Source organism: Podarcis bocagei (assembly GCF_964188305.1).
Source record: "Podarcis bocagei genome assembly, chromosome: 2".
Lineage (NCBI taxonomy): Eukaryota > Metazoa > Chordata > Lepidosauria > Squamata > Lacertidae > Podarcis > Podarcis bocagei.
The window spans coordinates 112,936,916-112,952,362 of NC_138126.1; the positions used below are offsets into that span (position 1 = coordinate 112,936,916).

The 15,447-nt window shown below is 44.1% G+C and overlaps 1 protein-coding gene across 3 annotated transcripts in view; it reads right to left on the bottom strand.

Moving 5' to 3' along the window:
• Window positions 1-6,973, bottom strand: part of SUZ12 (SUZ12 polycomb repressive complex 2 subunit) — a 31,588-nt gene extending 24,615 nt beyond the window's left edge. For 2 of the 3 annotated variants that reach the window (XM_081181310.1, XM_081181308.1), the window contains exons 1-3: window positions 6,448-6,971; window positions 4,727-4,773; window positions 4,579-4,643 (exon numbers count right to left, since the gene is read on the bottom strand). In XM_081181310.1, the coding sequence (XP_081037436.1) occupies window positions 4,579-4,643; window positions 4,727-4,773; window positions 6,448-6,799 (464 nt within the window). In that variant the 5' untranslated portion in view covers window positions 6,800-6,971. Of the gene's footprint in view, window positions 1-4,578; window positions 4,644-4,726; window positions 4,774-6,447 lie in introns of all 3 variants that reach the window. The other variant, XM_081181309.1, reaches the window with a different exon arrangement.
• Between the last annotated feature and the right edge of the window lie 8,474 nt (window positions 6,974-15,447).

The following is a 15,447-nucleotide window of genomic DNA, read 5'->3' on the forward strand; positions in this document are numbered from 1 at the left end:
CCCTCAATTCCATCATCCAAATCATTTATAAAGATGTTGAACAACAAAGGGTTCAGGACAGAACCCTGCGGCACCCTACTTGTCACTTTTTCCCAGGATGACAAGGAACCATTCATGAACACTCTTTGGGTTTGGTCAGTCAAATTCACCTAAAAGTTACTTTGTCCAGTCTACATTTTACCAGCTTCTGTACAGGAATATTATGAAGGACTTTGTCAAAAGCCTTACTGAAATCAAGGTACACTACATCCACAGCACTCCCCTAATCCACTAAGCTGGTAACTATATATAAAAAAAGAAAAACAAGATTCATCTGGCATGGCTTGTTTTTGAGAAACCCATAATGGGTTTCAGTAATCACAGCATGACAGTTTAATTATCTGTTTTAGGACCTTTCCAGGCACTGATGTCAAGCTCACCAGTCGGTAGTTACCTGGGTATTCTCTCCGCCCCCCCCCCTTTTAAGATGGGGACAATATTTGGCCACCTCCAATCTACAGGGACTTCACCTGTTCTCCAAGAATTCTCAAAGATTATAGACAGAGGTTCTGAGATTACATCCAAAAGCTCCTGCAGTAAGATCACTGTTCTTTCCCTTTCCTACAATTTTTACACAATCTGCCTTCCATGCTCAAAATCTTAGATATCGTCACAAGTGTACACATCATTTATTTTGAGCAGGTTGTACCCCTCAGTTTCTACATTCCAGTCATGAGTCTCATCTCACCAAGTTTCAGCAATGCTTATTGGGTCATATTTGTCATCCTATAAGAGCTCAAGTTCTTCTTGCTTGCTTCCTGTACTTTGTGCATTCGGGTAGGGACAACTAAAACCACCAGTCATTCCTCCACACATTGCTGCCCCGTCCTCTGCCACCACACATCTTTTCTTCTCTGGGGAGCGACAGAAATCATTCTGTCCACTGTCCACTACTACCTCAATGTATTCCAAGGCCTGCAGTTGTAGTTCTTGCTCCTCAGGCTGAGAATCAGTATCTGAGGTGAGGACATGAAATTGATTTTGTAGCTCGAGAGACACGGCATGGCTCCTGACAGTCCTGCTTTTCTGCCTAAAGTTGCTGTAGCTTCTCTTCCAGCAAGGCAACTAGCTTGTACTCCCTGCAGGTGCAGTTTTGCATTCTCAGGTAGGAAGACAAACATGGTACTGGTGTTGCAGGTCACTGAAGCAGCTCCCTTGCTGTCAATGTCTCTTGGTCCTACATGCACCATGAGACAGCACTGCAGGCTTCCCCCTCAAACTTTCCTCATAAACACCCTTGTTTACAAGTCCCTCCAATGCTCCAAACACATTCCTTCCTCCCTGGAACTCTCGACTTTGACTCTCTTGACTTTGTGGAATTTAAATATCGTTCCCTGCGAGGTCATTTGTTCATGTCCCCTAAAGCACCTTTGTCTTGGTTGGATCCAGCTTAAAGCACAGAACTCTCGACTTTGTGGAATTTAAGTATCATTCCCTGTGGGTCATTTGTTCGTGGCGAAGGGAAATGTGATACGTTTTGTTAATAGGAGAGTGGGGGTGTACAACTCTGCTAAGTAACCATTTTCTCGCTAGAATCTATATGGGATCTCCTGCTTTGTACTGCCCTTTGCAAACGTAAGAGCCCTGATGGATCAGACGAAAGGCCTGTTGTCATGTTTCTTATAATGTCCAACCAGATGCCTGTGAGAAGTCCTGCAGTTTGCTCTAAAGCACCTTTTCAGACCTCCCCATGCCTTATACTTTTCATTTTGCACAATCTGAGAATGTGGACAAGATTCTTGTCCACAGCATGATCTTTGTTCATCATGGCTTGTAAATGCAGCCAGAACAGAGTTTGGGTTGCAGAGGTCGTTTGACAGCAATTAAGTAATTGTGAAGACACTCTTGAAGATATCCTTGCACTTCTCTCCAATATGAACGAGTTCTGCCCAGTTTCTAATCTGCATTTTTGATTAAGATACCTGACCATGTTGTGGTGAACCAGCTCCAGCCTTTTGATTTTTGGGAGTCCTAAACAGTGAGGCGAGGAAACACTGACTCCTGCATGAATCTGTCCAGAACGTCTGTTATGGGTCTCCTCTAGATTCCATAATGGGAGGCCCTCTTCCGTGTTCCCCTGCTATCTGAGGAATGGTGAGCAAGCACAAAAGTGGGCCTTCTCACCTGTGGCATCCATATTGTGAAATAACTCTTTTACAGAGGTATGGTTTGGCCCCCATAATACACCCTGTCCTTTGGCGGGTGGTAGAGACAATTTTATTTCAGCAAGCATTCTCCTAATTTGGTCTCTCTGTTTAAACTGATGGCTTTTACGGTTTAATTCTTTGTACTTTATTATTTGTAGCTGCGAGCTGCCTTGAGAGTACACTTCAGGAAAAGACAGAATAAAAATGTATTCAACAACATTGTTGTTTTTGCTTCTCGCAGAACACAGTTGACATGACCATCATTCACCTACAATTCAGGTGACCTTATTTTGCAATTCTCATGGCTGTGCTTGCACATTAATATTCTTATGAATATCACACATAGTTACTAGCCCTTAACACATTTTAATAGTCATTTACGTCACACTGTCATTTATACCACATTGCTGGAAACAACCAACAGATCTCATTTACAAAAGATTCACTGCCTGGCCTCTTGGATGCAGTTCTTTCTTACCAAATGTTTACCAGTCAACTAACTATATGCAAACATGAATTAAAGATTAAAGCTAAGAATCTAGGCCTTTTCAGAGTGAAATGTGGCATTTACCAATGCTGTCTACCAATTAGCAGCAGTAGAGAGAAACATACACAATGGCAGCTTTTGCATATCACAGTAAGCTATGACTTACTATGCACAAGAGAATAGCAGCTATTTTGCTACTTCCCTCTTGGGATGGGAGAAAACAAACCCATGACCCCCAATTTAGTGTTACAGCCCAATTAGGAACCAGTTTATTTTGCTCAAGCTATAACTGGTATGCCAAGAAGAAACATTGGCTTATCAGTATGGTTTTCTTTAAAGAGCAAACCAAACCAAACCATGATCACTTGTTTGGACTGCTAAGCCAGTGATCACAATTTGGTTCCTCCCAATGTGGCTGAGGAGTAAAGCAAGCACAATTCATTTGAACATGGCAATCCATGGTTTATGGTTTACCATGATGTGCAAACACAGCCAATTTCATCTTTCTCCATCACACTGCAGAAATATATACTAAGTATAGACGTTGCACTAAAAAAATATTCCTTGGCTATCTGCAGTAGCAGAAAAAGCAGGCTCCCATACTGTCGCTAAATGTAAGATATTTCTGGAAAGAAAACAGATTTAGTTCGAGGAATTCTATGAGTCCTTAAATAGCCATACTCTTTCAATACCACAACTACATTGAAACAAAGACATACCAAAAAAATACACCTATATGTAGCTGATGCTCCCTATCATCCGGTAGCAGCACTGACCATTACAAGTTATTTGACAAAACGTCCCAGACTCAGAACATGACCAAGGATTCATCCCTCTGTTTGCACTAACACCCTACAGCACACAAACCTAATTCCTAGATGTCTACTGACCTATACTCCACTATAGTCTTCTGACTAATTAGACCTATTTTTACATTATTTAAATCTGTTGGTTCTTGCTTTATTTTAAATGGCTTTCGAGAACAATTCATGTTAATGGGCAACAGCAATGCTATATGCCTAAGAATTAACTCCCATTGTAGTTCCCTTTTCTGTGGCAAGCATACCCCATTCCTTCAGTGTACATTTTATCGCTTTGTTTTTTTTCCATCCTCTGACGTATCTTATGCGTATCTTGTTGACTCAAACAATGTTCTGCGCCACTAATTCCATTCAAGTGGAGTTACAAATTTAATCTTTATAGGTTATCTGAGATAAAAACATTACGTTGCAAGCACTCAAAGCTAAAGGCAGTTTTAATTATTTTGAAGTGTATTAGTATTTCAAGGCTCCTGATTGCTAAACCCACTGTAGAAGCTCAAAAATGAAGTTAGTTTGGATTACCATTTTTCTTTACTTTCCCACAGACATTGTCTATAATTATTTTTTACTGAGAGGCTAAGTTTAAAGAAAATATAAAGTATTACCCACATTGACCTGAAGCAAAGCATTGTGACTTAAGATGGAAGTACCACAAGCAGTAACAGCTAAATAGCAAGCACAATACAATGTTAATTAATTACTAAACACTCCCAATTACTTATGAAGTATATACATTTTTTATGCAATGTGATTTCATCTTTGACAGCAAACAGTTGATATTTTTCATTGCTATGCATCAGCAAAGTGAATCTCTGAAAAACTACCACTTGCAAGCTCACATTGCAAACCAAACCACATGAAAATTTAAGACAAATACAAGGCTTCATTACATATGTACATGTTATGTGGTCATTAAGTTCATTTCCAAGTGAAGTTTACAAAAAGAATTTAGGTCCCAATTTTGGATAAAGTTATCATTCATACTATACATAGGCAGTACCCTACTATTATCATCATCTCAGTTGCTAAAGAGGGGAGGACGCTAACATATTAAATAACAAACATTTTTAATATACGAAGTTACCTTTTGATATTTGTTCGAGAGTTTCTGTGGGACATATATGTGAGAGTTCTGTGCAAGAATATTGGCTGCAACAGAAAATGAAAAAAGTCAATTCAACATTGCCACGAGTGGGTCAAAAAATTAAAATAAAGGATTAACAGTTACTCACAGCTATGAGATTGCGGGTGCGTAGAAATCTATATATTTGTGTTGGTTCTGTGAGAGAAAATAGAGCAGTCTTTTACAAAGCAGAAAATTTGACACTTTACTAGCTTTTCCCTGAAACACATTAAATTTTTGAATATACAACATTATCCATTCATACCAAACATGTGTAGTACATAAATACCTAGACTGTAATGAAGCAAGTGGGCACTTTCAAGCAGCAACCTAATCACTATCAGCTACAACCAAGTGACCACTACTGTGACCACTACCCATCTACTACTGGGAAATATGGCAGTATATATTTGAAAACAAACACCCATAACATACAGCAGTAGATCCAATAAGATAGATTAAAAATACTTTTGTGGAATTGAGTATTTCCAGAAGCCAATTTTGCATCCCTGACACTTGAATAACCAACAGCAGCATATGCCCTTGGATATAATACATTCTATCTTGCTAGCAAAGTCTTGACTACTTAGCTCCTATGAAACACAAAGTTCACAAAGGAGGAAGAATATTCAGATGCTTAACCAGAGTTATGCCTGTCAGCATAGAACCCTTCAACATTTCTACAACATCTCTGAAAATTTATAATTTAGTGGAAGAAAACATCTTAAATTCTTAGAAAACTGACTTCTGGGAAACACACTAGTTCCTTCCTAATCCAACTTTAAAATCTTACTCTATAAAGTGTACAGATTTATCATTCACAATTTCATTTTACAAGAATCAGAAGATGTGCTTTAAGTGTTCTAAGAGCAACTGCTGTCCCCCCCCCCAATGTTTTTGTTAAGCTGCTGTCTTGTTAGATGAAAGTTCTAGGGACTGAACCGTTTCACTTTAAAAACTAGTTGTTGCAATGTTTAAAAAGGGGTGGCAGTTAAAACCTTTTTTCTATACATAAGGCAATTTTGTAAGGCTACCAAATAATCGGCCACATTCTTCAGACTAATTCCTGATCACAAGTTTCCTTCTCGAGTTCTCCACTCCTCCTTGACCAGCCTTATCCATACCTTCAGCCTTCACCATACAACTCAAAATGACAAGTCTGCAATTTTTGCCCCAAATAGAATAACCAACCTTTTTAAGGTCCAAAACCAGAGACCAATTCCCTAACCCTCCATACATCCATCCCCCCTTGACTTTCCTTACAGTTCATAAAACCTCAGCTTCGAAAATGATCTTTTGTGGGACAAGGAGTCCTTCAATCGCTTAGGAAGACCAGCTTCCCAATGAGCTCTCAAGGGGTCGGGAGAGATGAAGAAGACACTCGTAACAACATAGTATCAACTTACAACGCCCCCCGCGGCTCTCCCGAGCCCCGAAAGGTAATCCTACCGAGAGGCGCAATCTGACTACTCCTTAAAATCCTTCGAGGTGGAGCGTGTGTGGCACGGCCTCATTAATGTAACAATTAGGCAGGGCGCGGGTTTCCCCCCACGGGCAGCCCTGGGGGCTGACAACCCTGGCAGAGGAGCAACAGCATTGCTTGCAGAGCACCCCTCCCCAACCGAAAGAAGGGGGGGAACCACCTCCCGCCGAAGGACCCGCGCGCGCCAGGGGGGAAAGGAAGGCAGCCCCGCCGCCCCACAATAAGCGGCCGATGCTGCTCCCTCTCCTCCGCCCATCACGCCTCGACTCGGGCGGGAGGGGGGAGGGACGGGAACGGTTGTTATTTTCGGGGGGCCCCCCTCCCTCCTCCCCCCCCACGAAGCTCACTCTCGAAGGCCTGCAGAAAGAGCTCGTGGTCGGCCTGGATTTGCTCCATCTTCGGCTTCTTCACCGGCGGGAGGGCCGCAGCCGAGGAGGCCGCTGCCGACGACGCCGAGGAGCCGCAGCCGCTGCCGCCCCCCGAGTAGCCGCTGCCGAGGCCTCCCACGGCGCCGCCGGACTTGCCGCCCGGCGCGGCGGCCGAGGTCGAGCCGCCGCCGAACCCGCCGCCACTGCCACCACCGCCGCCCGCGCCTCCGCCCGTGGCGGTGGCCGCGACGGCGCCTCCCCCTCCGCTAGGAGCAGCCGAGCTGGGCCCCGCGCCGCCGCCTCCTCCGCCGCCGTGCTTCTGAGGAGCCATGGTGGGAGGGGAGGGAGAGGGCCCTTTCCGACGGGGCCGGGTCGCGTGGCGGGAGACGCGGGGAGCGGCGGCCCGCGAGGGCCAGGAGGCGCGGCGGAGGAAGTGGGCAGCGCTTCGACTCCGCCAACTCGCCCCGCCGCCGATCGGTTCTCCTCAAGCGCCCTCTCTGCTCCAGCCAAACCCGACGGCGCCGCCGCCAGCCGCTCCCGCCCCCTCCGCCGAGCGCCCATTGGCCCGCGCCCTGGCGCCGCGCCGCTCCATTGGCCGGCCCAGAGCCCGCCCAGAAGTGACGGCAGAATGATTCCGCGAGAGTTTGGTTGGACCGCGCGCTTCGCCGCTGGGAGCTCGCCTCCCCCCCTCCCCCTCCTGCTTCCTTTGAACTGAATTCGCGGGAAAGCGGAGCTGCTCCTTCCTCCCCCCACCCGCACGCTTTCGCCGCTGCGGTGCATGACGGGAGAGGACGTGGGCTTTAGGGAACTTCTTTTAACCGACGGCTCACGTCGAGGCGCGAGGGGCTCTGAGGCGCGCGCCTTCGTTGCGTGGAACGCGCCCCGATTGGAGCCGGAATTCGAGCGCGCGGAAACAGGAGTGGGGGGGGGGCGTAGTGAGGCTACGTCCACACGTGCCACGCAGAGTAAGGTGTCGGCTGCCATCTTGGTTTGTTTCCCTCCTGCAGCACCAGGTGCTCTCTGCAACTCCCATTAGCCTAGTGGGGGGAAACTGCCCCCCCCACTAAATAAAGTAAATAAATGACAATTTGCATCGTAGATAACTACACCTCCACCCCCCAAAAATCTTGGCTATGCCCATGGCCGCAACCAAGCATATGGGGAGATGGTCATGGCCCTCTTGTTTTATACCCCTTTGCCTGGGGTGGGGGGACACAGGTGGCATTGTGGGTTAAGCCCACAGTCTTAGTGCTGACCTTTAAAGCCCTAAACGGCCTCTGTCCTGTATACCTGAAGGAGCGTCTCCACCCCCATCATTCAGCCAGGACACAGATCCAGCACCGAGGGCCTTCTGCCAGTTCCCTCATTGCGAGAAGTGAAGTTACAGGGAACCAGCCAGAGGGCCTTCTCGGTAGTGGCGCCCGCCCTGTGGAATGCCCTCCCTTCAGATGTGAAGGAAATAAGCAGCTATCTTCTCTTTAAAAGACATCTGAAGGCAGCCCTGTTTAGGGAAGTTTTTAATATTTATTGTTTTTAACACTTGATTGGAAGCCGCCCAGAGTGGCTGGGGAAACTCAGCCAGATTGGGGGGGGTATAAATAATAAATTATTATTATTATTAAACCACAGAGCCTAGGACTTGCCAATCAGAAGGTCGGCGGTTCGAATCCCCACGATGAGGTGAGCTCCCGTTACTCAGTCCCTGCTCCTGCCAGCCTAGCAGTTTGAAAGCATGTCAAAGGGCAAGTAGATAAATAGGTAAGGCGGAAAGGTAAACGGCGTTTCCGTGTGCTGCTCTGGTTCACCAGAAGAGGCTTAGTCATGCTGGTCACATGACCCAGAAGCTGTACGCCGGCTCCCTCGGCCAATAAAGCGAGATGAGCGCCGCAACCCCAGAGTCGGTCACGACTGGACCTAATGGTCAGGGGTCCCTTTACCTTTACCTGGGGTGGGCAGCCTAGGTTCAAATGGCAGGAACTACAGTACAGTATGTGTTTTTGTTAAGGGAAAGGGTGAAGGAGCCTAATATTTTACTACTGTACTTATCTGCTAGGCTGACTCCTAGTGTCTGCCTCTCCCAGGTTGGCAGCTACTTCTGACACAATGTGCTTGATATTGTTGAGTGAGAACTTGCACAGGTTTTAAAGGTGAAAGGTATTCAGTTGTTCACAAACCACAGAGTGAGGCCTTCTTGAGGAAAGGTGATTCGGGTGCACTAGCTGACAGAGGAGGTGAGAACTGTTGCTAAGGCCATTTGCTTCCTTCCATTTGCGTCCACAGGGGAAGGGGGGAGCTCTTCAGTGAATCACAATCTGCAGACCACCCCACCACCCCTGCTTGCTTTCTTTTTTAAAGAGAGCTGCTAGCATTTGTAGAACCTAAAACACAATGTACATACTCTAATAATCCTTTTCTTTTTTAGAAATTGGGCTGCTTCCTTTTTTGGTGTTTTATTCCTGCAGACACCTGTGGTTAAATGCCGTATTTTCTTTACCTAGGTATTTTGTTAAATTGCAAACCCTTAACTTTTGTTTTGCTTTACAATAGATCTGTTAATTTGGTTGTTACTTACTGGACTTGTTTTTATAGGTTTTGCCGTTTTTGTATATTCCTTTTTCTGTATCATGTTACTGTTATTTTGTTTCACTGTTCCCCACTTGGGGATTGAAATGTTCAGTGAAGAGGATTTATCAATAATATCCATAATGGCACAAATTGTTTCTCTTTTCCACATCTTTGAAAGGTAACCCAGAAGGCAGTTTAAAGAATAAAATTCTAGAATTACCGTACTACTGTGTGATTACCCTTGTAGCTTGTCTCCTGTTGATATGCCACCTTTCCACAGCGAACTACAGTTGAAGCAGCTAACAACAGACATCCATTCTTCAGAATTCAAAACATGGTGGGATGAGAAACTAGTTTTATAAAGTTTAATAAATTCAAATAATACAATATCAACAATTCAACAAACAATTCATTACTGCAGATAAACAACCCAGGCTTTATATGTAAGAACAAATAAAAATAAAAATTAATGGGCAAGCAATAAACACAGTTCAGAGTGGAAGAGGACTCTTCTCAGCATGCTTGATGCTTCAAGGTTGATTCCCTCAGCTCTCCACGAGAGAAGGGTGAAAGCAGCAAGACGGAAGTCTTGAGAGCAATGATGGTGCGTTTTATTTCCCAGCTTTCCCAAAGCAGCAGCATTTATAAAGTATATAATAAACAATGTGGTGGTTCTGGTAATCCTCTTGGAAGTTTTTTTTTTTTTAAATAGTATCAAGTGCTGTGGAGCAGCAACCTATGTTGCCTTGCAGGACCTTGACATGGTGTGTCCCCCCCCCCCCCCGCTTTAGTATTTAAAGATTCTGGGTTGTTTCTAAGATGAAACCCCACTTCTTGGGAATCTCCTGAGATTAAACCAGTCTCTTCTATCCTGGTGTTCTCCAGATGTTTTGGAAGAAACATCTGTTTTACTCCAAACACGCACACCACTTTCCATCATGAGACATTTTCAAATTCTTCCTCTAAACTCATTGAAAACTGGGTTTTTCTCCAGACCCAATTCCTGAGTCCAAATAATTATTATCTATCTTCTCCTTTGAAAAGGCAAAACTATAGAATATCATCTTCTTTGATGATCACGCATAGCCGAGTAAGATTGTCTTCCATGAACACTGTCTTAACAGTGAGTCTGTCCGTAAGTGACTGTGGAGGCCAATTCTGGATCCACACATCCTTACACAGTGGGGACATAGGTTTCTGGGTGGGAGAGCAGTGCTAGGGAGTGGGCAGGCTGGCGAGGCCCCCTAGATTTAGAGGCCCAAGTTGCCCTGCCCTTGCATGAAGTCTTTGGTTTGCAATTTTGGGAGAGTGAAGACTGCGGCGCTGGGGAGCGGGCAGGTTGGTGAGGTCCCCTAGATCTAGAGGCCCTAGGCTTCAGGCTACTTAGCCTATACATAAATCTAGCACTGGCGGAAGTTGATCACTGTGAGGGTTTGCCAAACGTGCCTCCTCCTTGGCACGTTTCTCCCTTTGGTCCTGAGTTCGAGTGTCTTCAAAGTCCACTTTGATAAAGGCTGTTCTCCAGTTGCAGCGCTTGCAGGCCAGTGTTTCCCAGCTGTCGGTGTTTATACTACATTTTTTTGAGACTTGCCTTGAGAGAGTCCTTAAACCTCTTGCTGATCACCAGCATTACATTTTCCATTACCTGCTACTGAATCATGATTCTGAATCTAAACTTTTTATGAGTCATAATTGCCTACTATTCATATTCAGAACAAAATTAACTGCTTTTAGTTAGCTCTGAATTTGAACGTCTGTAGGCAGGACATTTTCCGTAAGTGATAGGGTTGGCATGACCCTTAAATATTACTGAAATACAGCTCACAATGTGAACCATAGGTAGCTTATCTACTAGCTGCAAGAGCTACAAGAAAATCTGCTGAGGTTTTGTATTCAGTTTGAGCCCATTAATATTAGCTATAGGAACATCTGAATACCAGCAGGTGAATCTCCAGAGAGGCATATTATGCTTGACCGGACATTACATGTGGAATAGTGATGCTTTTAAAGAGGGATAGAAGCCTTTCATTTTGGGGCAGAGGGGGGAGGCATACAGGGTGGTAACAGAGCTATTTCCAAGTGCTTATTTCAGAACACTGGGTCACTATTCTCTCAGTGGAGGGAATTGCTCAGATTTTGTTTCCTTAAACAATTTAAAATGTGATACATACCTTTCCATAAATTACATTTAAATTGGTTAAGCGGATTATCCTTACACTGATAAACCCCGATCATATTATTTTTTTTGGTCAATGCCCCATGTTTTGATGGGAGCTAGCAGCATTAGTTTGGGTGACTTAAAATAACTTTTACCATGAGAAGGGAGAGTAGTGTATGGTATTTGATATATGTGCTCAAGGGAAAATTGCTCTTAAGCAAATAAAAGATTAAAAGATTGCAGCAGCAACAGAGCATGAGGGACAGTAATGGGCCTCCCTCTGATTATCCCGTTGTAGCATTTCTGAGACAGTCTCTCCCCTACTCTTAAAAATGTGTAATAGATCCTTTTTGCCTAATTTTCCGTGATCCGTTCAGATGATAAGCTTACAAAAAGGGCACATGGGAAGCATTTAAAGTGGATTTTCCATGGGGGAAAGAACAAAGGACATGTCAGGTTGCATTTTGATTTGCATTCCAAATCTACTGTGCACTGTTCTCCTGGGTCTGGTCTTTGCTTGCCTGCCATGCGCTGCATTTGTTACTTTGGTTTGAATACTTCTGACAGTCCATAATGTTAATTGTTCTAAGGATCACTTTGTTAGACTGTGAATTAGAAACGAGGTCTATTTTGGTGATTTCCCCCACCCCAGAAACAGAATATTATTTTCAGTTATTGGTTATACTTAGACTGGCTATTTAACATCACATGCCAGCATTTTAAACATATTTGTTGTTGTTTCCTCAATGTTTGTGTTTCTAGCAAAGAGACTTCAGGCACTCCCGAAATATAAAAGCTTTGGAATTCCATTGTCCTGCTGTACTGCTTTCTTTTTGTTCTGCTTTGAGCCTAACAGCTATAGGTCATGCAGAGTGGTTTTAGCTTTGTCTGTGTGCTCATATCAGTTGCAATATTGTAAGGCTGCATACACCCTAACCTGTTTGTAGCACAAAAATAAAGTTTTCCTAAATCTGTAATCATCCGTGCTCAACCTCAACGTAATCTAGATTGATTCTAGATCCTGCCACCCACAAGGGTGGGCGTGGTTAACTGAAATGTTTGAAAGCTCTCCCCTTGATCAGGTTATCCATGTGTTTTCCTTTCTGCACATGCCCCAAATGAATTGAGAAGGAAGTGGTTATTGCAGTCTTGGCATGTGCCCCACTCACAACATCAGTGGGCAGGTATGGATACATACACCTCCCCCATTGACAGGACTGCCTACATCTGTTTTCAAATGGACATGTAATGGGATCATGCACAATCAATCCTCAACAAGGTTTTATTTCCAGAATAAAACCAGTTTCTCAATAAGAGCTTTTCAAGGGCAAAAATCAATGCAATAGATCTAGAGTGCGTGAACTACATAAGAAAAAAAAATCTGTTCTGGAAGTCCATTCAACTTCCAAAACATTCAGAAAGCAAAGTGTGGCTTCTGATTGGCTGCAGGAAGTTCCTGCAGCCAATCAGAAGCCGCGGAAGTCCCATTAGACATTTGGGTTCTGAAGAACGTTTGCAAACCAGAACACTCTCACTTCCGGGTTTGCTGCGTTCAGGAGCCAAAACGTCCGAGTACCAAGGAGTTTGGTATCCAAGGTACGACTGTATAAACTAATCACCAAATGGTACCTTAAACCTAGTTTATGCTCACCACAATAGAATGTGTAAACACCTTTTTGCAGTAGGATGTTGTTGTTGTTATTGTTATTCTTTCTATACCATCTGATATTTTAAAGAAAAAAATCTCAGAGTGGTTTACAACATATTAAAACATCAGATAAAACAATTCAGAAACAAACACATTCAAGATTCAAGGAAAATATTTAAAATCCTTCTCTAAGTGACACATTGCTTTCCCCATAACTATTTACCTACTTTATTTATATAGCTGCTCCATAGCAGAAGTGCTCTAGGAAGTCAATGTGGTGTAGTGGTTAAGAGTGACAGACTAGGACACAGGAGATTAGGGTTCGAATCCTCAGTCAGGAAACTTACTGGGTTATCTTGGGCCAGTCAGAGTCTCTTAACCTACCTCACAGGGTTGTCGTATGGATTAACAGGAGGTGGGTGAACCATGCACTCCTTGGAGAAAAAGGTGGGATACACAGTAAATGCAACAAATAAGTTATTCTGCTTACCTGCTTAAGAAAGCTGGAGGGGCCAGCCAGATAGAGATGTCAGTCGCTAACCTAGCATCCAGAGATAGCCACATGGTCGCAGTTGGACTCACACCAGTTGCAAAACATGCCTGGCATCTGGGGAGGTTTCTAACACTGCCTGTAAGAAAATGAATCACACAGACTGTCTCCTGCTTTATATCATGCCAACCAGGGTTAGAACACAAAAGTGTTTGTGGGGTTAGCGTACTGATACAGCAAAGATGCTGAAGTCATTCCATTCCCAAGTCAGTAGACCTGCCTCAGAGTTGATTCTTCCAGTGGTGAATCCAATGTTCCTACAACTACCACCTTGCTCACTACTACCAATGTTTGTACAGTGGTACCTTGGGTTAAGAACTTAATTCATTCTGGAGGTCTGTTCTTAACCTGAAACTGTTCTTAATCTGAAGCACCACTTTAGCTAATGGGGCCTCCTGCTACTGCTGCGCGATTTCTGTTCTCATCCTGAAGCAAAGTTCTTAACCCAAGGTACTATTTCTGGGTTAGCGGAGTCTGCAGTGGCGTAGCGTGGGGGGTGCAGGGGGCCCGGCCGCACCATCTGGGGGTTAGGGTTAGGGGGCGCAAATCCACGGGTTAGGGGGCGCAAATCCACGGGTTAGGGGGAACAAATTACTTGCCTTGCCCCGGGTGCTGACAACCCACGCTACGCCACTGGGAGTCTGTAACCTGAAGTGTCTGTAACCCGAGGTACCACTGTATTAACTGCTTTGCCAAGTTGCAACACTGAGAACCTATAGTTGAAAAAACGGCTGCTGTTAGGGCTCACGTTGCTTTTTATGGTATTGTGGCTGGTTCTGTCATCGCCGTTTCTTCACTGACTGGGTTATAAAATTCCAGAGAGCATAATTATTTTTCCAGGTAAGGGAGCAGAACACAGTGGTTGCTAAGCAGAGCCCGGATTTGTTCTCCACTGCTTCCTGTTCACAGCTCAATTCTCTTATGTTCGCTCATAAGGAAGTCCTAATGTGTTGAGTGATTCTTATTTCCGAGTAAACCTGCTTGGAGTTGCATCAGCGGGTGAAAACAAGTTAAATTTTCTATTGATATCACCCCTTTTTATTATAGTAAATAACTACCTTAATGTAACCGTAAGAATCAAGGATGTTTCTAACTGATATTCTATAAAGTGTTTCATATAATCTACGAACTACAGAGAAAGGCATTTGAGGCAGCTGCACATGGTGACAGTGCAATCTACTTTTCTGCAATTCCTTTGAGCAGTAGAGTAGCAAATATAAATATATACTTCAGATGTATGAATTCCAGACTTACAAGGAATATGATGATCATTGTTGCACCAGAAGATGGGCATCTTTATGGGTGTGAGCTACAAAACAACTGGATCTGTAGCTATTGGAGAATAGACCCTACTATAAAGTATAGTCGATGAGGTGTTGTAGTCACAGAAAGGTGACACTAATGTAGTATAATGTAGTAATAATGTAGTAAGAGGAGAAGAGTCCTCCTCTTGTGATTCCTCCTGAATATTCTTTTGATATATTCAGAAGAAAATACTGTTAAGGCAGGTAGTGGTCATGGTCATGTGGCCAGCATGACAAACCCACTTCTGGCGCAATGGGACACTGTGATGGAAGTCAGAACACACAGAAACGCCATTTACCTTCCTGCCACAGTGGTACCTATTTATCTACTTGCACTGGCATGCTTTCAAACTGCTAGATTGGCAGAAGCTAGGACAGAAAAATGGGAGCTCGCCCCGTGGTGCAGATTCAAACCGCTGACCTTCCAATTGGCAATCCCAAGAGGTGCAGTGGTTTAGACCACAATCCCACCTGAGTCCCAGTAAAATGGTACATAAGTATATATTGTTCTGTAGATCCAAAATGGTGAAGCTTTCAGTGTCTCCAAAGCAAACATGCAGAAGCATGTAAGAATGGTCAGGAAAAAAGCTTATCACAAAACCTGGCGTGCGCACACACACACATTGCGTTTCAATGAATGTCAGTCTTCAAGGTTCAGAGAAATGAGGACAAGCCAAGAATCAAAATTTCAGAACATCAAGGATGTTGCTAGGGATCTAGAAAGAATGCTTCAGATGTGTGTTAAAAACGTTAA